The following is a 24,977-nucleotide window of genomic DNA, read 5'->3' as shown; positions in this document are numbered from 1 at the left end:
AAATGTGCCAGTTGTTTATGGAAAGCAGCAAATACTTTAAAGTGGAATCTAAACTTCATCAAAGACCAAGGCAAGTTTACCACTACCCTTTAAAGATAGTCAATGATGGTCTGTAACTGCTGCTATTAACTTATTGCCCCAGTGTTTAAAGTCTGTATGCAGTTTGAGCAGATAAATAAATCTGAACCATCAGCAGAAATTGGTTATTTTTCTTCTAGGCTTACTGTTGTGCAATCAGCTAAGTACTTTATTTGACACTAACAGAAGGTTGCATGCCAATTAAAAACATCAGCCATGTACAAAGTCATTGATGGTGTCTGTTTACAAACCATCAGTGAATGGGGTAAAGGGAAGTATAAACTTGCCATACTGACTGAGACAGTTCTCATTTCAGTAGACCACTTCAAAGTATTTGTTACTTTCCTTAGCTAAGTGGCACATGATTTAGAACTTTTAGTAAATTTGCATAAACCTTATCGTGTTGCTGAATTAATCTGTTATGTTTGCTCATGTGTACCAATTCACAAAAAAAAAAATATATTTGTGATACTTTCATCTGTTTCTGAGAATTTCAGACAAAATGACACAGACAAGACAGTATGGTGTGGACATCTGTTATGTACTAAATTATGGTATGGAAGCATACAAATATCCTGTGGCAGCTCTGCCATAACAGGTCTGTATTCTGACAGGCTTATGCAAGTATGATAGCAAAACAGTGTACTAAAGAGTAAAAGTGCATGTCACATTTAGAAATTAAGGTGCTAAACATGACCAATTAAATGTATATCTCTAACTTAAATACTAACAAATGTGCATTATTTATTTTGTGGTAGTAACAGAGGTCTATATTCAGCAAAGAAATACATGGCACTGTTTTATTAACATACTCGGTTATTTTGTGTTAAGGATACCATGCTGATGAATCTCATGGATTCTTTTATGTGGGTTATGTCAATAAAATGATTTCTTCAAATAAGAGTAAAACCATGAGCCTTTTAGTGGCAATGGGTGATCTACTTTAATTATATACTAAAATAATGGCAGATAACAAGACTTTTTTTATTTTAACATTTGTTAACCTGGAAATTCTGACTTGGAACAAAGCCAATTTTCAGCAGTGGCCCGGGGAGAAACACTCCAGTTGCATGCCTTTGTAATGTTGGAGGAAAATGGAGTACCTGGAGGTACAAGAATGCAGGGAGGACATGCAGACTCTGCACAGAAGGCACTCCAGCCAAGAAACAAACCAGACAACCTCTTGCTGTAGGTGACAATGCTACGACTGCATTGTCCATGACTTTGTCATGCCTTTGATGGATATATGCTCTTTTAACCAGTGAGGCACAATAAGGTGCTTAGTAAATACATGCTTCCATAATAAATAAGTAAGCAAGCAGATAGGTAATAGCATATTGAGGGGCTGTGATGTATTCAGTTTGCGTGACTGAATTACGTTTAACAAACTTTTTGCATCAGGTTTACAAATTGTCTTACCAATTTTTTTAAACCAGTCCTTGTCCAAAACCATTAGTATAACTGAGCAGTGGAAGTGTAGTGTAATGTAGTTTATGAATTGCAATTAAGGTTGTTCATGTTTTAATAGTGGAGAAGAAAAGGTTGCTATTTCTAATATTCGCAACATACTACTATCATAAGGGGACATATGAGAGACAATATGTAAAATGCAAAATACACTGAGGAACTGCATCCCACAATCTTATATAAATGGAAAGTACTCCTAATGTTGTGTAACAAGTGACAAAATTGTCACTGAGAGTTGCTAAACATAAGTTTTCACAATGTTTAAAAAGAAATCTCATCTGATATCTGTATAATGTTATTAGTGCAAATGCATGTGATATCTCTATCATTTCATAATGCATTCATTATGTAGTCTTATCAGGTGAAACAGTTCTACATGCACCTTTAAAAGTCAAAATTAAAGTTGTTGTATAATATCATTTTCAAAATTTTACATACCAGGCCAATGTCTGTGCATAAATTAAATCCAAAACATTTCTGGCAATATCGAATTCTGGCACTCCAAGTTTTTTGTAGCATTTGGTTCCAATAATTCTGTAAAAAAATTAACTTTGTTGTTGAGCTGCTAAAATTTGTTTTAAACCAATTTTATTCAATTGCAATGAAACAGAGCACAATTCAATATCAGCAATCTCAGATATAGTTCACTAAACAGACTTTTCACTTCTATATCTAAGGCAAGCCAAAAATAAAATTGTTTAATGTTCATGTTAGTCAATAATATTGACTTAAGAACACTTCCAAAATTTGAGTTTATAATTTGGTAAGTGTATTTTTCTAATCCAGTTTTATGGTATGACTTTCCAATGATTAAAGATAAGAGATAACACAGTAGTGGAAACTGCTCTAATCCATAAAATTTCAGATTTAAAATATAAATATTCACAGAATTTATGTCAAACAACTAAACGTTAACATCCTCTTTTGGCAGTAAAATGTCGCTAGTGGCTCAGTATGTATAATAAATGATACAGATTTGCTCATATTTTGTAAGCATACCCACAGCTAGTGGGGTTTGGCTTTATTGGCCTGAAATTGTCCATTAAAATGACAAAACAAGTCATGGGCATTCAGAATCGCCAATTAGCTGAAACATCTGGTGTTCATAAGGGTCATTTGCATATATCCCATGTGCCTCTGATTCAAGAGGTTTGAGAGGTCACTCATTGGAAGCTCCAGCTTGGCTGGAGTTTTCATTTAGTTTTTACTGACTGATTTTTCAGTGTGACCTTCTCACTCATTGTTTTAGTTTGTTATTTGGGGTATTTTGTGGTCACCCTAATAACAATGGACATCAGCTGGGTATAACAGGCCTGTGTTTTTGTTATGCTTAGTCAAACCCTTTGCTTGTACTGTGCTGATGAGGTCATAGCAAGGACAAAATATGCATATCCACAGCTAGTAGGGTTTGGCTTTATTGGCCTGAAATTCTCCACTAAAATAATGAAATAAGTCATGGGCATTCAGATTTGTCAAAAATATGAAACACCTGGTGATCATATGGATCATTTGCATATATTTCATGTGCCTCTGATTCAAGAGGTTTGCGAGGTCATTCATATGAATTCATTACCAACCAACTAAATAAGTAACTTTAAAAAAACAATAAACTTAAATGCAAGTGTAATCAGAAGGATATAACTCAATAAGGCAGCGAGCATTACAACACCAAATTTATTGTGAGCGCTTTCGAAGGAGTCTCCACCCCAACTTCTTCAGACATATTATACTCTGTAATCCTCACCTTATATACAAATCTAAGCATCAATAATTCAATTAACAAAAACAATTACATTATATAAAATACTTATTTAATTTAAAACCTTTAAAACATGACATTCATTACTATACAAATAAATGAGCTCTTCTAAGCGGTACACTCCTCACTATAAGGAGTGATTCTTTATAATAATACTAAAAGACATATAATTTAACTAATATTCCATCATTTGTTATTAAACCACAGCCTTGGTGACACTTTTTAATACATACCTAAATGCACAACTAATATGGAGCCTTCTAAAAGTGCCCCTTTTTTTTGGGACCTTCATTAATATTTTTATATATTTTGGTTTTACCCATGCTTCAATATTTTAGACTTATAGTCACAGCATTGCATACTCAAAAAAAAAAAATAAATATATATATATATATATATATATATATATATATATATATATATATATATATTCCTCCATTACTACCCAACTACAAGCTCTACCTCGCTAACACAGTTCCCTAATCATTTTGACCAACTAAATCAGCTACATAGCTAGCACTACAGACTTACACTTATTCGTATCTATCTATCTATCTATCTATATATATATATATATATATATATATATATATATATATATATATACTTCTACCATAACCTAATAAATTACTCATAAATATATATATTATATGTGTGTCCATTAGTTAATACTAACCACATTATTTTTTATTTATTTATCATATACCATTTCTTAATTTGTAAGCCAGTATAGCACACATATAAATTTATACATTCATACATTCTTAAATATATATATATATATATATATATATATATATATATATATATATATATATATATATATACACTTTCATGTGTTTAACTCATTTTCATCTACGCAAAGCTTTCAACATCAAAATACTTTTAATTGATGCATACTAATTTATTAGGTTATCATAGTAATATATATATATATATATATATATATATATATATATATATATATATACATATAAGTGTAAGTCTGTAGTGCTAGCTATGTAGCTGATTTAGTTGGTCAAAATGATTAGGGGACTGTATTAGCGAGGTAGAGCTTGTAGTTGGGTAGTAATGGAGGAATATATTTTTTTATATATATATTTTTTTTGAGTATGCAATGCTGTGACTATAAGTCTAAAATACTGAAGCATGGGTAAAACCAAAATATATAAAAATATTAATGAAGGTCCCAAAAAAGAAGGGGCACTTTTAGAAGGCTCCGTAATAGTTGTGCATTTAGGGGTGTATTAAAAAGTGTCACCAAGGCTGTGGTGTAATAACAAATGATGGAATATTAGTTAAATTATATGTTTTTTAATATTATTATATAGAATCGCTCCTTATAGTGAGGAGTGTATAGCTTAGAAGAGCTCATTTATTTGTATAGTAATGAATGTCATGTTTTAAAGGTTTTAATTTAAATAAGTATTTTATATAATGTAATTGTTTTTGTTAATTGAATTATTGATGCTTAGATTTGTATATAAGGCAAGGATTACAGAGTATAATTTGTCTGAAGAAGTTGGGGCGGAGACCCCTTCGAAAGCGCTCATAATAAATTTGGTGTTTTATCGCCCGCTGTCTTATTGAGTTATAGCCTTATGATTATGCTTGCATTTAAGTTTTTTGTTTTTTCATATGAATTCATTCTCAAATAATGCTTAAATGAAGATAGTAAGTCTCTTAAAACCTTTTCAAGTCCTGCATGGAACCTTCAACAGTTAGACTGCATTAGGACCGGTGCTAATTAGACCAATGAACTCTTATTCCAGTTATTCCAGTTAAAAAATAAAGTTAAATTAATAAATAAATCAAATAGCTGAAATTTAAAAGACAGATGATATGGGGAAGTGGTAATGTATATACAGTGTTATTTGATGGCAGATAATAGGTAGCAAAATGCAATGGAATAAACCTGTGTTACAAAATGCATCAATTGTTGTTTTTGCTTGATAGGTTATCTGCAGTATTCTGAAACTGAAATATGACATGGGAACCTGAGGAGAATTAGAAATATATTTCCATAATTACTGTAAGTGCCAGGAATGTTCAAATGTTCACCAAGTATGGTGCTATGTCCAGAAGTCAATAGAATGCTCTTAGCATGTGTAGATAAGTAGTCTGCATGTGTTTATATTTATGCGTGTGTGTGTGTGTGTGTGTGTGTGTGTGTGTGTGTGTGTGTGTGTGTGTGTGTGTGTGTGTGCGCACGCATTGATTCAAGGTGACACTATAATGCCTGACTTAACACAGAACAGGCAGACTCTTGGCTGTCTTTGTGCAACACCTGTTGCATTCTGCCTCTTTGCAGCACTGAAAACATGCAGCATGTAATATGTATCAAATGCATACAGATACACATTTAAACCTGCATCCCAAATTATATATCCTAAAGAGAGAAAAAAAAGATGATAATTTAATGCCAGTTCAAATACCATACATACCTTAGTAGAAATTCACCAAAGAAAGAACCAAACAGGCAAAATATAAAGTCAATGATCACTAATCTGTACAAGTCCTGCCCAACAAATGATTCCCAGCACTAGGAAATAAGAGAAAAAAAATAACAGTTACATTCCTTGATTAGACAAAAAAAGAGAAAATCCTCTCATTTACAGAAAATCTGTTGCAGCTTTGTTCAGATGGCACTCTTTATCTTGAATACATCCTAACGTTTATTTTTACAGAAGACTCTTACAGTACAGTTGACTCAAAACTTTGTAATATTTCCTTGCTTACAGCTGTATTATAATGAACATTTATTTTGGAATCAGTAGTAAGCAACAGTAATGTGTAAACTAGTTAAAAGGGTAGACATAAACAATTTATAAATTGTTTCCTCACATTTTATCATGTTAGTATAGCAAGTTTAAAGTATAGTTAAAATGTTCTAAAGATTTAAATTACTGTAAGCAACTCAGTTTTGAGATAATACAATAAACAGCTCACAGGCAAAGTCGAAGGAAATGTATTGCTTTTTGGTAGGCTAATTATACATTACAAAGTACTAGATAGTACTGGTTTATTAACCAAAGTTGTGACATTATTAAGAAAAGAATTGTCAGGATGTTTTTTTACAAAATCCCTGGAAACTGTTACTTATTTTTAATAATTAAAAAGTCTGTATTAGTTGGATACATCTCCAATTTACTGAAATTGTTCTAGAAAGACATCATTGCCAAAGCTAGTTCCACAATGCATTTCAGAATGGATACCAGTACATTTTATGAGTTTGAGTGCTGTTTTACAACTGGTTTTGCCCTTCATACTTCTAATAAGAAGCCAGCCCTGGACACTTACCCCCGGATTCATGAAGCTTGGCGCAAGGCCGGTGTAAGGCCTGCGCCGGCCGTGTGGCATATAAATGGTGTAGTAGCGCCATATGCATATTAATGAAGGTGCGCTGCCACCACATCCATGTGCATAGGACATGTGCGAGAGTGCATGGGGCGTTACTAAGCTGTGCCTGGAGGCGTGTCAATGTCGGCTGGCGATGAGCAACCTAAACTGCTGAATATTATAGCCTGCCTGCAATAGTAATCGCACCTATCAGTGTCCGTGGACAATGAAATGTATGCAAAGCATGCAAGACAGTTCCCGGCCACATAAAATGGAGAACCAAACAGAAATGCACGCAACACAATATGAGTTTCCGTCCATGGAACAAATGATATTTAAAATCATGTGTCCGTAATGTACTGCACTGTCAGTAGTTATACCCAGTGGAAGTGAAGCGCATCATGTCAGCATGCCGCCAATACACACGTCTAGCCCCATGGGCATGGTCACCAGCAGTCCCACAGTGGTAGTGATAGTACACAGCTGGGCAGTTGTGGCTATATAACAACCATAAAGAAACCTGACAGTCCAAATTGTATACCAAACACACACAAACATATGTATATTAAAATGTGCTATACACATGAACAGGAACGTAACCATCACATACACATAGCATGCTATATGCAGAACCGGGATATCCAAAAGCAGAACCCATGCATGCAAATGCAATATGCAACAACCCCTGTATAGCACATAACCCGTACCCATGTCCGAATGTCCACCAAATCCAGCTACCAGCCTTGCGCAGCCGTACACCTACACATAGCGAGTATTCCCCATATGTAGTAGGAAGTATCGTCCTAGGCAGTGTCAGGATTGCAAATATGTATCCCACGTTTGTAAACATCCCATCACAGTTATGTAAATCCAAATGCCCGCGTGTTCATGTTTCGGCAAAATGTGTGTACATCCCGCGTGGGATAAGTAACCTGTTGAAACCTCAGAGTTGTTTACATGCCACGGTGTCCAGTACTGTACACATCTGGACAAAACATGCATGTGTAGTCACGGTACTGTTCAGTTTCTACACAGACGTGCAAAGCATACTACGCAGGATGGAACAGCTGTCCACCATGCAGGTCACCCCACTAGGGTTGCCACCTGTTCAGATGGCCAAGGTGGGTCATCCCTTGTAGAAATGTGAGAATTTGCAGGATAAAACATACCCCCGGCCAGTGCAAAGGACAGAATTACACTTGTATGCCAAGATAAAAGCTTATTCCATAGCATTTGAATAGCTTATGCTATCCCAAATAATAGTTATGTGTACCAGATACAAAATACCTGTATCATGCAACTGGTACAGAAAATAAGAAATATATTTTTGTCTTAAAATCACAGGACATTTGCCATGTCTTAGGTTTCATCACAGGACACAACTGTCCAAAGTGGGACCTCCCCTCGCAAAGAGGAACAAGTGGTAACCCTACTCCCCACTGAATTATCGACAGTATATATTCAACTCAATCACATACCGACACCACCTCTCAACCTATTACAGCAACAAAATCTGGACAAAGCCTAAAAGGATGGGTGGACAAATAGGGACAGATGTAATTACTGCTCTCACAAACTTTGAAAGTTCACAGAATAATAGTATGTACATAAGCATGAAATGTTGTGAAGAATGTGGGATAGTCCCCAGTATTACAGAGGTCCATACATTTATACTGTAACAAACTGTCACATATGTTGACTGTACTACTGCATACCTGTAGTTAATTCATAGTTAAGTCATGTGCAAAATAATAATCCTCGTAAGAATGAATACAGGAAATAGTCAAATGTGAATGGGAACACGACTCACCATGGATTATGTATTGTAACCACCCCCACCCATATTATGTATTGCCAACATCATAAGCTGCTGACAGGTGCCCAAACACCTGTGTCTGTAAACACAGATAAAATGTTTAAAATGGACAAACCCTGTCCATGTGCTTTGTCTGACATTTGAACATGGTCATGGGAGTTCTGTTCACCAGGCGGACAAGCCTAAACCCAGATCACCACATGAACACTCTGACAATTAAAGACCTGTATGTGTCAGGACTATAAGCCTTGGGGTTCTGAATATCCCTGCAGTGATTAAATATGCAGCTTGGGTCCAGAGCAGTAGGGAATAGGGAATGTGTAACATGTAGTACCGCATTTTTCCCAGCAGGAGAATGGATGCCTGTGTCGTAAGTGAATCAGTGAGGCATATGTTAATGTAGCTATGTACTATGGGTATGCATATAAATGAGTCAGAACACCAAAAGTATAGTGGTTACAGCATCCGGCCAATGTGAATGCAGTCCCGGTTCAACTACAACTACAGCACATATAATGTGAAAGTGTAATGAATGCGTCTGTGCTGTACAGACAGTTAAATATGTAAAGGTGAACGTGTGTTTCACATATGTCCGTTAACCAGATTACAGATAATATACTGGCACTGTCACAAGTAATAAAGCCCACGTAAGCACAAAGACTTAGTAAACATATGTAACCCACAATAAGGATATGCATGCGCGCCTGCGTAACCCACAATAAGGAAATGCAAGTGCCTGTGCGTGTGATCCGCTCACAGCATAGTAAATGAGTGCTGTTTCCCCCACATTAGTTATACATGGCTCAAACCTGTTAACCCCGTAAAGTATGAAACCAGACAAAGGCATGCAAACTACCGGTACAAATAGGGACAAACCCCAGATATGTGCCAGAACAAACATAGAAAGTGGATAGAATAACGGGTGTGTCAGTAGCATGGATTCTCTGAAGGGTATGCAGTCGTAACCTGAACTGCTTGCCAGTATTCCCCACCATAAGTCTCAAATGAAATGCCACTACATTGCCAGATAGACACAGGTTTATGTAAAACACACCGAAGATAAAGAGGCAACCAGCTGTACACTCTGCGACAATCTGTACAGTGGAAAGGTATGGTATGGATATAGATATATGTGTATACACATAATCCACAGACGTAAACCAAAGCAAGTTATGAAATGAGGATTGTACATGTATATATGTATACACAACAGACTTATGTCCCGTAGATATGACATATGTACATAAATAGGCCACATTATAGCTAATATGGGTAGACAAACAGACATGCACGAAAGGTGAATAAACCGCTGCATTCCAAACCATTGGCCAGAAAGTGACAGTCCAGCAAGTTCTACACTTTAAACATGCAGATAGGTGTCCATTGCAGGACCCCAAAAATTGATCCATACGTAGTGTCAACCGACATTGATGCAAAATAAGTGACCTCAGCAAATACGATATAGCTGTACATGCAACAGTAGCAGGTGCAAGGGTGATGACACATGTGTCGATAGAATGTATGACGTACAAACTGATATCCGGAGAGTGGGGAGTGCATATAAGTGTCTCCACACTTCAGTACCGCACACATTAAACATGTGTAATGGGTACTGTAGAGGGTTGTCAGGTATGGGAATCATGGGTATGCAGAAATGGGCCTAGGTGTTGTTTGGCAGAGATTTTGTAGGCCCACCCCATGGGAGTGATGTGGGTATAGCACACACCTATATTCTCAATAATGGGGCAAACCATCCACTGGATATTGCGTAAACCATTTTGGCAATATGTAGGGCCCTATATCAGTGTCATGTAGGCGATTATCATGGATGGACATGCGTACGACCAAGATGGTACCCATAACTGGCAAACTGTCAGAATAACACAGCTGCACTAAGGCATAGTACATGAAATACAAATAGGGACTATATTAGATATACCCCAGACAAAGTCAGAACGTTGTGAGAATACTGGCGTAGCCAGGAATACGTATGTTATGAGTGTTACTAATCATGTAATGGAAATGTCAGTCACTATTATCTAACCGCACAGTTCATAATGCCTTGCCAGCAATTTACCAGAAAGGCACATTACTATGACAAATGTAACAAGGGCAAAGGTCAAACGTCAGGGCATTTACCCATAATGTGTACAGGTTAGGGGTATGAAGGTAACCTGTCCAAAATACATGTACAGAACTAGTGATACTAGGTGGACAGGTGAGAAGAAAGACATCAGGACAAATGAGAAAACATGTACAAGTCATACGCATGTACTCCGACAAATGTGAATGACAACGTATGCCTTGTGAATGTCAATGTGGAAGGTTAATAGACACAAAAGTAATGTGTCCCTCAGGGTGTCATGCAGTGTCACCGTAACAATGTCCAGTCCCCCATACTCGTACGTGAGCTCTGCCACTGACGGAAAGCACAAATACCGGTGCACACATACGGTACATGATAGACCAATTAGTGTGGATAAGCAGCTGTTGGCCTGTGTGAGGAATACAACTGTCTGGGTGGGTGTGTCCTGCAATATAAATGTAATGGCATGTGGCCTGTGATGCCGCCATACAGTGTGTGTATTGGTGTCATAAAGTTGATATCTTGTATCAGACACATACTCCGCAACTGTACAGATTTATGCAGAATGTGCAGAGTTCTGCCTCATATGTTTGGTGTGTTCCACGTAACATCAGTAACATTCTGGCACATTCCTGATAACTGAAGTCATAAAATAATGACAAACATGTGATTAAGACATCAAATCCGACAGGAAAGCCATACTAATGCAAAACCTATTATTGTGTCAACAATCTACGTTTGTAAGAGCAACATGTCAATACTGCCCCTATGTGTCCCACTATCAGATAAGGCCTTGTCCAGAAATTAACTCTGGAGGTGGAGTGGTATGATCAGAAACAGATACATGTGTGAGGAAACAGCAATATACTGACTGCAAGATAACGCAGAAGGTATGAAATGCGCTGCAGTAGGACGTTCAGTACTGTCCGCAGGTATGTGCTGACATGTGAAATGACACAGCAGTCTACATGAAGTACCTATAGGGCTGAGCCTGTCACCTTTACAAATGATGATAGTGGGACATACCCACAGCCATGCACACAGCACAAATAGACATACACACAGCAAAACTAGGCCATGATACATGAAGTCTCCGGCGTGTACGAGTACAGTGAGAGTACAGCAAGGATAGATGTGTGCCAAGATATACAGCAAATGCCTGTAAGGGCGTGTAACACTGCCCATAACACGGACGTTGCATGGACAAAGTTGGGATTTGCAACATACCCCATTGGTATGTGAAAGCTATGCAAATATGCGATACATGAAACAGTCAGCTGTCCATGCAAGAGCAGAGTTATGGGCAGAAAATAGATTATATATACATATATAGAGAGAGAGATACAGACATACACACACACACACACATGGCAGGGCTGGTAATCGAACAAACACATTACTACCATATCACACTACAGCATGACGCATTTACAGAACACGCTACCGAGATTACTAAACACAGCAGACACACAGGCATTCTACTAGGTGCGTGTCAACATCCGCAAAGACAAAGACGTCAGCAGGATATATCTGTGTTGCAAAGCATCTAAAAGCATAACCTGGGTTCCCAGGCAGATGGGAGCATGCACACACACACACACACACACACATCTGGCAGGCCTGGGAATTGAACTTACACCTAACTACCCTATCACACTACAGCATGACGCATTTACAGAACGCGCTACCAAGATTACTGAGCACAGCACCCCCAGAGGCATACTTCTAGGTGGGTGACATCATCCGCAAAGGCAAAGATGCCAATAGGGAATGTATGTGTTGTGAGGCAACTAAAAGCATTACTGTGTCCCCAGGCAGCTTGAAACATACACACACACACACACACACACACACACATACACACACACACACACACACACACACACTTGGAAGGGCCGGGAGGTGAATATACACCTAACTACTTTAACACACTACAGCATTACGCATTTACAGAACACGCTACCGAGATTACTGAACACAGCACTCCCAGAGGCATACTTCTAGGTGGGTGACATCATCCGCAAAGGCAAAGACGCCGATGGGGAATGTATGTGTTGTGAGGCATCTAAAAGCATTACCATGTCCCCAGGCAGCTGGAAACATACACACACACACTTGGAAGGGCCGGGAGTTGAGCATACACCTAACTACTTTAACACACTACAGCATTACGCATTTACAGAACGCGCTACTGAGATTACTGAACACAGCACTCCCAGAGGCATACTTCTAGGTGGGTGACATCATCCGCAAAGGCAAAGACGCTGATAGGGAATGTATGTGTTGTGAGGCATCTAAAAGCATTACTGTGTCCCCAGGCAGCTGGAAACACACACACACACACACTTGGCAGGGCCGGGAGCTGAACATACACCTAACTACTTTATCACACTACAGCATTATGCATTTACAGAACACGCTACCGAGATTACTAAACACAGCAGACACACAGGCATTCTACTAGGTGCGTGTCAACATCCACAAAGACAAAGACGTCAGCAGGATATATCTGTGTTGTGAAGTGTCTAAAAGCATAACCTGAGTCTGCAGGCGGATGGGAGCATGCGCGCGCACACACACACACACACACACACACACCCATCTGGCAGGCCTGGGAATCGAACTTACTCCTAACTACCCTATCACACTACAGCATGATGCATTTACAGAACGCGCTACTGAGATTACTGAACACAGCACTCCCAGAGGCATACTTCTAGGTGGGTGACATCATCCACAAAGGCAAAGACGCTGATAGGGAATGTATGTGTTGTGAGGCATCTAAAAGCATTACTTTGTCCCCAGGCAGCTGGAAACACACACACACACACACACTTGGAAGGGCCAGGAGTTAAACATACACCTAACTACTTTAACACACTACAGCATTACGCATTTACAGAACGCGCTACCGAGATTACTGAACACAGCACTCCCAGAGGCATACTTCTAGGTGGGTGACATCATCCACAAAGGCAAAGATGCCGATAGGGAATGTTTAGAGAGTGAGCAGTCTGAAAGCATATTACTGTCCTAAGGTAGACATACACAAACACAGCAGTGCTGTCATCGGGCCAACTAAATATCTACAGAGCACTACAACACTAAATAGATACGGGATACACAGGTAATATTACATACACCTCTCACTATGCTGTTCACCCTATGCATCAGAATATTTGTGCATAACCCTGCACCGATGGTGTGGATGACAGGGATGCGGCACAGGCTTCATCATATGCACAGGGTGATATGTTTGCCAGGGGCATAGGCTGCACCAATGGATAACATCATGTGTGTGTGTGTAAGGGCCAGTGAGTTGACTGGACATGTCTGTGCAGAATGCATGTGGATGTTGTGGAGCCCTACAGTTGTGTTAGCTGTGTGCGTGTATGTGTGTACACAGTTCTGCCATTTGTGATGCCTACACGGGGTATAATTGACAGCCCCAGATTGTACAGAGCAGGTTGTACAGCTCACTGTGTCCGTCCACGGCCACGTGACCTGTGCCTGCCTGGGGTTGCACGGGCACTACCAGGTGGAGGTACAGAGTGGCTACTGTCCGATGACACATGTCTGCTGGAACCGTGTCCCCGCTGAGACCATCCAGGGCCACGTCCATGTGGCCTGCTGTGTCCTGGTGTTGACAGCGCAGCACCAGCTGCACTGCTACTGCTACCGGCACTATGGGAGCGGGCATGTGAGGTGGCATGCTCACATTGACCTACACTAGGTGGTGTTGCTGGCCTACGTCCACATGGTCTACGCCTCACTCCTACCAGGTGTTCCAGCACAGACAGCTCCCGCTCACGGATTGCCATGCCTCGGTCAAGGATTCTGACCATTTCACCTAATCGCCTATCCAGAACATTAGCAATCTGCTGTTGAGCATTTGCCAATGCCTGGATGTTGTTATATAGGGTATGGATAGCAGCCCCCTGCAGCCTCTGCCCTTCTCTGTTCTGCCGTTCTGCACATGCCTGTGCCGCCATTACAGTCTGGAACATGCGTCTGGTGATACCAGCTGCTGCGCTCTGTCCTGCAGGTGCATGTCTGCCAGAGGTCCTCCAACGAGCAGCACTGGCCACATGCCTGTGTGGCACATCTGCAGTCATTACACTGACACCATGGTGTGTAGACACACCTTCTGTAGCCACCACATGTTCCTGTCCCACGCTAACAGACGCTGACTGTCCTTCCTCTATGGCCACTGGTGATGTGGTATGTGTTGGCAGCAGAACTGTGTGCGGGGAAGAGGGGGACATAGCTGAGATGGTAACCATTGGCACAGATTCAGCCCCTGACAACCCTGCCTGTACCTCATGCATATGTTCATCACCGCTAGTATCTGTGGGGACACTAACATCAGATAGACCGCAGGAGCGTAACGCATCTACATCACCTGTGAATGCAAAGAAATACTGTAAAGTACAATAGACACAGACACACACACACACAGACACACGCACACACACACACACACACACACACACACACACACACACACACACACACACACACACAGGCACACACACACAAACAGACACAGACACACACACACACAGACACACACACACACACAGAGAGACACACACACACACACACACACACACACAAACACACACACAAACACAGACACACCATGCATGTGATTTGTCAGATGGCATGCAGCATGCCTGCGATACAGCAGAGGGCATGCAGCTCAGACATTAATAGTGTTAGTAAGCATACCTCCCTGGGGTGCACACTACAGCAAGCAGGTGTCATATCAGTAGCCATGCAGTTCACACAATCATGGTAGTATGCATGCATCCCCGTGATACACCATGTGGCCCAGAACAGGATAACAGTACTCATGGCTGACGTGACCTTGACATGTAATCTGCTGACATGTGCATTAACATGCATACATGTTTGACACAATGGTGTCCTGACACATGTACAGCATCATAATGGGCTTCACATTGCAGTGTTGTGTGTATGCCCTACACATAGAATGCATGTTTAGCAAATGTGCATGAGCATGGGAGGGTAGTGTGAGCCATCTACATTGCTATACAGTGTGAAGTACATACACTGTGCCATTGCATGGCAACATGAGGCATCTATGTTGCTGTAGAATGCATAATATGTACACATTGCATAGCCATAACTGCAACACAGTCGTGATGTTCAACAGATCGTATATGGTAGACTTCAGTGACACCTCCAGTAGCTGTGCACAGGCTTTTAGGTTGTCCAGTGTAGCACATCAACTGTATAATCGGTCAACTAAGGCTATAGTTGGACCATGTGTGGACAATGTGCAACAGGGTGTATACACATCCCAAGTACTGTGTGGCTACATGTCTCTGGCCATCCCCCATGGCCATGTGTGCACATGTGTTGGCCAATTGTGTGTGATGGGCATCTTTTCCACATGTCTGTGTTGTCCCATATGACATACACCCATAGATGTCAGATATGTCACAATCCACAGGGCTATGCAGACAATGGGTTGTATGTTTGGTATGTGGGGTATAGGTCATGCGATAGTGTGACAATATTGCAGACAGAACACTAGATGTCTGGGACATGTCAGGTGGCACATCACAATGTGTGCACCCAATGCAGGGGCATATGACACAATGGTGACACCTGTGGGCTGCCCATATCACAGTTCACTGTGTGGTACTGTGTGCGTACCACACATGTTGTTCCAATGCATACTACATATACCTCCATTGTAGAACACCTCCACCGTTGTATGCACAGCTGACCACACATGTCGCAATGACAAGTACTGTGGTTTCAAGTTGGTGTATCATTACGTTTGTATATATTGCACATGGGTGGCATGTGTGAATGAAGGGTGGTGTGACCTGCATATCATGACTGGAACAAACATCAGGTGTGCAGGTGTTAACTGGCCACATGGCAAATAGATTTACACTGTAACATGCCTGATACTGATGACAGTCTCACCTGCAACGGACCCATGTCTGTGCGGCATGCCAGAGGTACCTGTATAGGGGTGACACACCAGTATGAACATTATCCATGACTGTATGACAGCCACAGGTTGCACTGTGCATGTGAACACATTCACCTGTGTAATAGCATATAGTATGCACATGTGTGCATACACAACGTAGCATACTGTAGTATGCAGCATGTGTGTCCACATACCTGGCATATGTTGTTACTTTACATAATGTACAGTGACACATGCAACTACATGGGATATAATAGCCATATGTGCAGTACTGACTTACCAGGCAACTCCAGGCTCATTGGTTGGGAGACACCCACCTTCACGATGGCAGCTAGTGTTTCTGGATGCTGTTCCCTGGGTGTCCCCAGACTGGCCAGTAGCTCCTCGGTGTGTGTGTGAGTGGGGGCTGGGTTGGTGGCCCACCACCTGTTCCACCTTGTTCCCTGGCGATTGCAGTGGCACGCTGTTTTGCATGTCGTATCAGGTCCATGCAGTGTCTGCTCACCTGCTGGTAGGTGCGGTTATGGCCACACACATTGTTCACCCTCCTGCATAGATCCTGCCACAGGTCATCCTGCTGCTGGGCATGCTGTGGCACATGGCTGAACAACAAGTCATAGTTGTCATGGAGCTGTGGGATGAGGACATCATCCTCCTGGCGGGTGTATGCTGGGAGGTGTGTACGGGGCATTATCTGTAAGACATAATGTTGGTGACAGGTCACAGTTTCAGAGATGTACAGAGATACTGCTGCACATACATTTCTATGACATCTACTACATCTGCACAGTTATCTTTGCAAAGCATCATGACACTGACACGACTGACGTGTTTGTGTCACACATGTCACACCCATTATGCATTGGATATCATCACCATATATGTGTGTCACCTCATTACAGTGTTCATACTCCATGTAAATGCTGTCTTGCTGTGGGCATGTCTATTTGCCTGCACTTGTGTTCTTACCTATCTGCACATGCCTTGATGTGTCCACGGTACTACTGTTGACCTGGATGCTGTGTATATGTCACATATCAACACAGACACAGCCGTAATGGACTTGAGCAGTAACAATGCACACATATGCATGGACACCTGTACATGCATGTGTTTTGCCATATACATCTACACAGCACTGTACAACTGTTCAACATCCTGCCACGGATCGCCTGTATTGCACATGTGATAGACATGGGACAATGGCTAGTCAGACGACATTCGCAGGGATGGTCATCAACCATAGCATGTGCGGGCACGGTTTCCAAGCTGTAACAGACAGCCATTGTGCCACCACAAGGTGCATCAGTGCCACATTACTGATCCAGTCAGTTGATAGTACATCTACCATGCGGCCATCACACCATGTATGACTGGGATGACATGTGCAGCTTTGATGGACAGGGTTGCATGGTATGGTGGGAGTATGTTACATATATGGCACAGGGATCTGTCCAGCCTGTGGCGATCCTAGTATTAGGATGGTGGCTGTCCATGACATATGTCATATAGATCAGGATATGGACATGTAGCATGTCCATCATCATGGTGTAGCAAATGTCCTTCTGCAAGGTAGACAGCATGCTGCATAGTGGAGGTGTGGATTGTGAAGGCTGGTATCGCACATCCATGCATAGCCATTACCCCTTACAGGTGGTATGTGATCCAATATTGGTCACCACAGTGCTGTATATGCCTGTCCAGTGATCTCCGTGCTCATGGATGGCACCCTGACATGACATGGGTACCTCATATGACTACCTAAGGGGCCTGGAGACATTACCATGTCGGGGAGTGCACTGCACAGCACCATCCCTTACACAGTGTCCATAATGTTGACCACAGCCTAGGTAGTAGTTTATGTGTACAGGGATGTTCACCTAGCGGTGACACTGCTGGTATCATCCATCAGACTGTGCACATATGTCACACACCTCACCCACACAGCCCATTCTGTATGTTGTTCACAACACAGACACAGCTATACTGATAGGTCATGGCCATTCACAGCCTTACATACACAGATGCCTAACATTTGTCTGTGTGGTATGGGCTACAATGAGGGTGGGGTACAACACATTAACCCTGTTCTACTGTAGCTGGCACTGATGTGCTGTGCACATGTCACTCTTGCACCTTTTGTAGTTGTGAGTCTGACAACAGGCCACTGGTGGAACACTCCTGTGACATGCAAAGGTATTTGTAATCAAATATCCGTGCTGTCTTGTACATCTGTACTGCTAACATCTACAGTGCTAATGGTTCATGGACATGCACACCATACTCAGCAGGGTTATAGTGCAGTGCCACCCTAAATGACTGTCATCACCACTTGTGGGTTGATATTATCCAACACCCTATCTGTATTGTATGGTCATGCTAGGCACTTGTTCAGAACTTGTGAGCATGTCATGAGCTACTGATTACTATAGCACCCATTCCACACCATTTCCCACAGGTACACTGGCTGTCCTACACTTCCCAGTTTGCTTAAGGTACGACAGCTGTTGTACACACGTAACGCACATATCCTGTGGGACATGGTTGTATATACAGGCATGTCCAACTGTCACGTACCAGTGCTACTGCCTGTCTATATGAGGGATATGTCATACATGTGGCAATAGAGCAATTGTCTCATGTACACATTCAATGCTCACCTCCCAACATACGGCACTACAGCCTGTGGGGGATGCACTTCTGCAGCCATGCTGGGCCCATAGCTCTCAGGTGTACCTCATTACGAGGAACGTACCTCATTTGGGGTTCTAAAAGGTGCATGTTCCTCAAGGTTCCACATTGGAAGGGTCTGTCACACATTCATTGTTGTAAATAGTTTACCTGCTAGCCATGGCTAAATAGATGGGAGTCATATTAATTCATTGGAATATCTTTTTTATACGTAAGCCAGCCTATTTTAGCCATCATATGCCCTTCCTAGTTGATGCTGTTAGTAAGCCAGTTGTAAGTGTTCCACGTTTTGCCCATTTGTCACACAGTATGAGGGCTAATGTTCCTCAGTTTGGGGACAGGAGGCTGACAGCTATGGCTGGGGGTAATGCTGTTGCCAACCCTGACTGCACCTGACAGTCATTTGGGGATGTGTAACATTCGCAACACACCCCACCCATCACATAGTCTCACATGATCTACACCACTGGCCACACCTATGAGGACAACTTGTGCAGTACATCTCCATACTCACTGTAGGCACCAGAGGTAGCCCCCATCATGGAAGACAACATCACCAGCTTATAGCCCACAGACTCATGTGTGCCCATCACATACAGCCAATAGTGAGTTATAACATTCACAACACACCAGTCATAGCTGACTCTGTAAGGAGTCACACTGCAGTTCCCCACAGCAGGCTACACAAGGCATTAGTCGCTTACATCTTGCTGTCGGGTAACTGCTTCTGCAACATAACCTATGCACCCATGCCACACCTCACCAGGTATGATATGTCTGTCATTCGCCATGTTAGTGTGACTGCCCTGTGATGCCACTTCACAGACTACGTGTGCAGGGACATGCAATAGCTCACCAGTCTTATAGCCCTGAGGTTGTGGGCCTAGCCCTGGGGAGCATTTTGCATTCGTCCGGACACGATACCACTGTACAATGACCGACTGTGTCACTTCAACAGTTGCCTATGCTCCTATTGTCATTCCACAGGCATGTGGTATCTGTCCGCTATGACTGTCCTGGTCAAACACAATGCTGCGGCACAGATGACTTGCACCTGTCAGCCCTGGGAGTACAGCTCACATGTAAGGCTCTTGCTGCTTCTATACTGCCTGTCTTGCACAATTTCCAATAACTGTCACCGGCAGGGTGGTAACTGGCAGGCACAACATGGGGTCATGTGACACAATGCTTGCATCTTCCTCTGTGACGCACGCAGGCAAGGCACACCTTATAATGCACCACTCAAACATCTCTGCAGTGACTGGGACCTGCCTCTAGGCTTTGCAGAGCACACCTGCAATGACAGGTTATAGACAGACCATACCTTTCAGGCACATACCTGGACCGGCACACCCACAGCTGAGGGGTTCCCATATCCCACTATGTTTTGCACACATCCTGGCAAGTTGCTTAGCACAATGCATCAGAGCTGCTCCATGTGCAACTAACTGTGCCCGGGACCGTTATACACACTGTAACAAGCGACAGAGTCAACATCATACCCCACGGGTAACATACCTTCTATGTTGGTATAGTGGACAGTGGGCCTCAGACAGCTACTACTGATGTGTGACTGACACTACCCCACACTTCACTGGGATAGCCACTCATGTACCGACACATCCATGAGTCATACCCTCCGCTCTGCTGGATCAACCCATACACACCACCTCCTAGACCTACATTACCCTTGGCATGTATACTACCACCATGTGACTTGTGTTACACACCTGGGGTTATCCCCTCATTGGTGGATTCCGAACATATGCTAATCGACCTTGTTAGCCACATCCCGGCAACACACCCATCACAGCATACACAGTACATGTGTACTACAACACCTACTACAGACGTCAGCTGACAGCGGTTGTTAACATCATGACACCCGTGCAGATGGACAATGCACATACAAATGCTGACACATACCCCAGTCCACTTCATTAGCATGTACACAACTGCATGGATCATGCTATTCCACACAGAGCCATGATGGTACACACCAGATAACAGACGCCACTCTGGTGGTCATGTTCCATGGACATATGATGTACAACAACAGGTGTAGGCTGTTGCACAGTGATGTACATTCCTATGTGTGGGGTGGCTCACTGGTCAGCCATGGTGGGGCCACAGGGTCCCTCATCACATACTCCAAGACTAGCTACGTAAACATGACTGCCACACATTCCGGGGTGTACCACCAGGCATTATGGTGGTATGTCAGTATTCGATGGCAACACCCACATCTGCTGTCACATACAACAGTCACTCAGGAACATTGCAGACCCAGGTGTTGTTGGCAACATGCTGGAGGATGGATTCAATGCTGACAGTACACCCTCTCACTCACTACAGGGCCACAATCCATACATGAACATTGTGGTGTCCCTGTGGTCACACCTACACAGTACTGACCTACACTCTATATGTCCTGGGACACTGGCCCCATGTCACCTTCCAATGTCCCAGGCTGTGATGTCCACCAACCTCTGAATTACATGTCTCCCCACTAGGCCACCATATTCAGTAATAGCCTTGTTTCAGACATTGTAGCCCCTGAATGGCACACAGCAGCATTTATCACACTACACACAGGTGGCACCACATTGCACGAGTGGGACTATAGTCCTACACACCTGACTGGACTGTTCTGCATGGCTATGGGGCACATCATCAAGGACGCCATTCACAGAGACATTGTTGGGCTCCCGTCCTTTGCTGCCACCCGGGTTGGGCTTGTTAAGGCCAGAGCATGGCCCCTACACATGGTGGACTCCTTTCATACAGTTACCAGGGCAGTTGCTGATGGTACGGGAGTCCACACATCCTACATTGTCCTCTCATTGCCTTTCAGCACCATTCCCCATTCTGGTATTGACAACATACACATCCACCTGCACTTCGTACCCTGTGTCTCAGGATGTTATGCTATGTGGCTCATGGACAGGACACACAGTGAGGCCAGCATACCATAGTACCTACTACATGTCAGGTACATTTGGCATACCACGGTCCTCAGTCATAGGGCCCCTCATGTTCAGTATATGCTTCCCTGTGGAACAGGCTGGCACAGGGGACTTTCCCTGCCTAGCTTTCAAACCCCTACATACCAAGCACCATGATTGCTCCACCAGCTGATACTGACTCCAACTATATGGGTGTCGCTGTGACAGATACATAATATGACTATCATGGCATCAAGCTGCATGACACAAGGTGCATGCACATCACCTTTGCATTACACCATTCACCCACTGACTATCACATGGATGGTAGTCCCCTACATACATATCACATTGTACATGTTTGCAGTACACACATATGTCGCACCCACTCCTGTGGTTACCGTATTGCCACTGTGGCGTGGATATCCTTCTACATGGCCACACCTATCTGTACTGGGTGTGTTGCTGGTACATAGGCACCCATTGTACCTCTGAACTCAAGACATCTACACACATTCAAGGGTACACCACCCCATTTAGGGTGTACCTTACACAACAGCTACAGCTTTACATGCCACAACATTAACACGCCATGACGTTTACTGAGCTCCAACAGTTTAAATATGCGGCTGCACTACGGACACCACATCTGTACACATTTGCATACTACATACTCAGGGGTGACCTCTGCTGATCAGACAGGGCCCATGTCCACAACATTATTGATGGATATACTCCTCATACGCGACATAACCAGAGGCCACTGTGAGCAACATGCTCAAGGATATGTGCACACACATCACAATGAGTGGGATGTGCTTCTGGGTTACATTCCCAAACCGGACACTCACCATGATGTGGAACATAAGTCCTATGTACATCACGCAGGGACACTCAGTAGCACTGTTCATGTGATACCTCCCTTGGTGGTTGGGAGACACATGTAGGCCTGGGATCACTGCAGTGGCTGTACTGTGCAGAGGTGTAGGTGTCACCTGGCTCTGCTGTTCACAGGACACTACCCTGGAGAGGTGCCACTAGTGTGAACACTGTAGTTGTGCTTATACATGGACTTGCCAGACTGCATAGTACCCCACTATGCACCTGTGCAGCTATTACATGTCCTTTGTGCATGGTTACTTGGTAGCCCTTCCATTTAGATTAGCTATCATGCTATTACTATGTCCCATACCTACAGGCCATATGTATCCTGTTATTGTACATACCAATAGACGATACCTGTGGTATGCATGATATGCCTGTTATGCTGTGTAGAATATCTGTCATATCTACCTATAATACTATACATTACACATATTTCACATAGTATCCCATAATGCAAAGCATACTTGCACAGCAGGACCACCTTACATATGTCATTAACGTTATATGCCCATACACATGCGTGCTGTGACAGTATATCAACATATACTATCCCCTGCTATGGCACGCCCTTGTTGGACATACCCTACCACTGACGGCGGGTTGTATGGCATTGTTCTGTTTAATGCCCTCATGTAGCATCCCTTGTGGTGTCTGTGCTGTGTACCTTGTGTCCCACTGCTGGACACAGTTTCTACAAGCGTTAGTATGCTCAGCAAGACATCACTACATAAATACCTTTCCCCACTTTATGCATTGCGGACACGTTTAATTAATGCAAACCAGGCTATACATACAGTAAAACTAATTAATACAGATCATGCTATACATAACATTACATATCGGGCATTCTACATACCTTGTTGTCGTTACGGCATTTTGTTTCTATCTCTCTCACAGTGTTTCAACTGTTATTCGGTATGAGCATACAGTTTGCATGTCTGGCAAGTCATCCTTATATACGTTGATACCTGAAACATGTGGATTCATCCCACCAATTGGTGTTCCTGAGTGACTAATTACTTACATATCAGCTGTGCAGCTACTTCATTCGCCAATTATGTGGCAACAGTGGGGTATAATTGGATTCTCCACTTGGGCGTTGCCTATTTGCCCTACCTTCGGGGAGACGGTCTGTATTATGTTTTGTTATGTGTAACTGCAACTGCTATGCATGGAGACAAGTATAGTTTGGATTCATGTCCCCAGTGGATTGTGTGTGACAGGTAGAGTATTTGGTTCAACATGTGGGTGTACCTGTCATCCCGGCATCTGATAACGGAGTATTGCAATCAAAACCTGTAACATGGCTGTTTGTTCCATTATACAATGCCTGCAATTTTGCATGACGCCTTTAATTGTGTCTCTCACATGGTATGTTGAGGGTTCTGCAGATGTAATTGACTGACTGGATGGTTGTGCTGCTATTACAGTTTGTATTGCTTTAGTTTCTAGTGTGGGGGATGTCGGTGGTTGTACGTAACATATGAGGTTTGTGGGCCTTGCATTTCTACATAATCCGTATATATGTGTGTGGGCTCCATCCCTAATTAGAGAGCTAACAGTTAGTAGACTTATGTTACGGCATTGTACGTTGGGCCATTGTTAATTGGTTTTTATATTGTCTGCAGGTGAGCTTGCTACTTGTATACCTCCGTAATTGCAGCGATATATCAGGGGATATGTGTAAGTGACAGCTATCCTTTGTATTTCTGTCCCAGATATTTGCAGTCATTGTGGTTGTGTTGTTAAAAGAGCCGGTTTGCTATGGGTTGCCACCTTTTCATATGGTCATTGTTGGACACTTGCGGGACACAAAGCGGTGTTTACAGGCCAACACATAGCCACGGTCAGTACACAGGTAGCACATACTTTTATCCTCACTACATACCTATTGTTGTGTGACTTTGGCTACTTATCATATTGCATGTAACATTTAA

At 42.6% G+C, this 24,977-nt stretch overlaps 1 protein-coding gene across 3 annotated transcripts in view; it reads right to left on the bottom strand.

Moving 5' to 3' along the window:
• Positions 1-24,977, bottom strand: part of TMC5 (transmembrane channel like 5) — a 1,577,296-nt gene that overhangs the window by 406,044 nt on the left and 1,146,275 nt on the right. For all 3 annotated transcript variants that reach the window (XM_044089737.1, XM_044089736.1, XM_044089738.1), the window contains 2 exons: positions 5,749-5,846; positions 1,984-2,079 (listed from right to left, as the gene is read on the bottom strand). In XM_044089737.1, coding sequence (XP_043945672.1) covers positions 1,984-2,079; positions 5,749-5,846 — 194 coding nt within the window. The remainder of the gene's footprint in view (positions 1-1,983; positions 2,080-5,748; positions 5,847-24,977) is intronic.

This window comes from Protopterus annectens, chromosome 12.part0 (genome assembly GCF_019279795.1).
Source record: "Protopterus annectens isolate FY-2018-M chromosome 12.part0, PAN1.0, whole genome shotgun sequence".
Lineage (NCBI taxonomy): Eukaryota > Metazoa > Chordata > Ceratodontiformes > Protopteridae > Protopterus > Protopterus annectens.
Note: the sequence above shows the minus strand (reverse complement) of the source record. Positions and strands in the feature narration are given on the sequence as shown.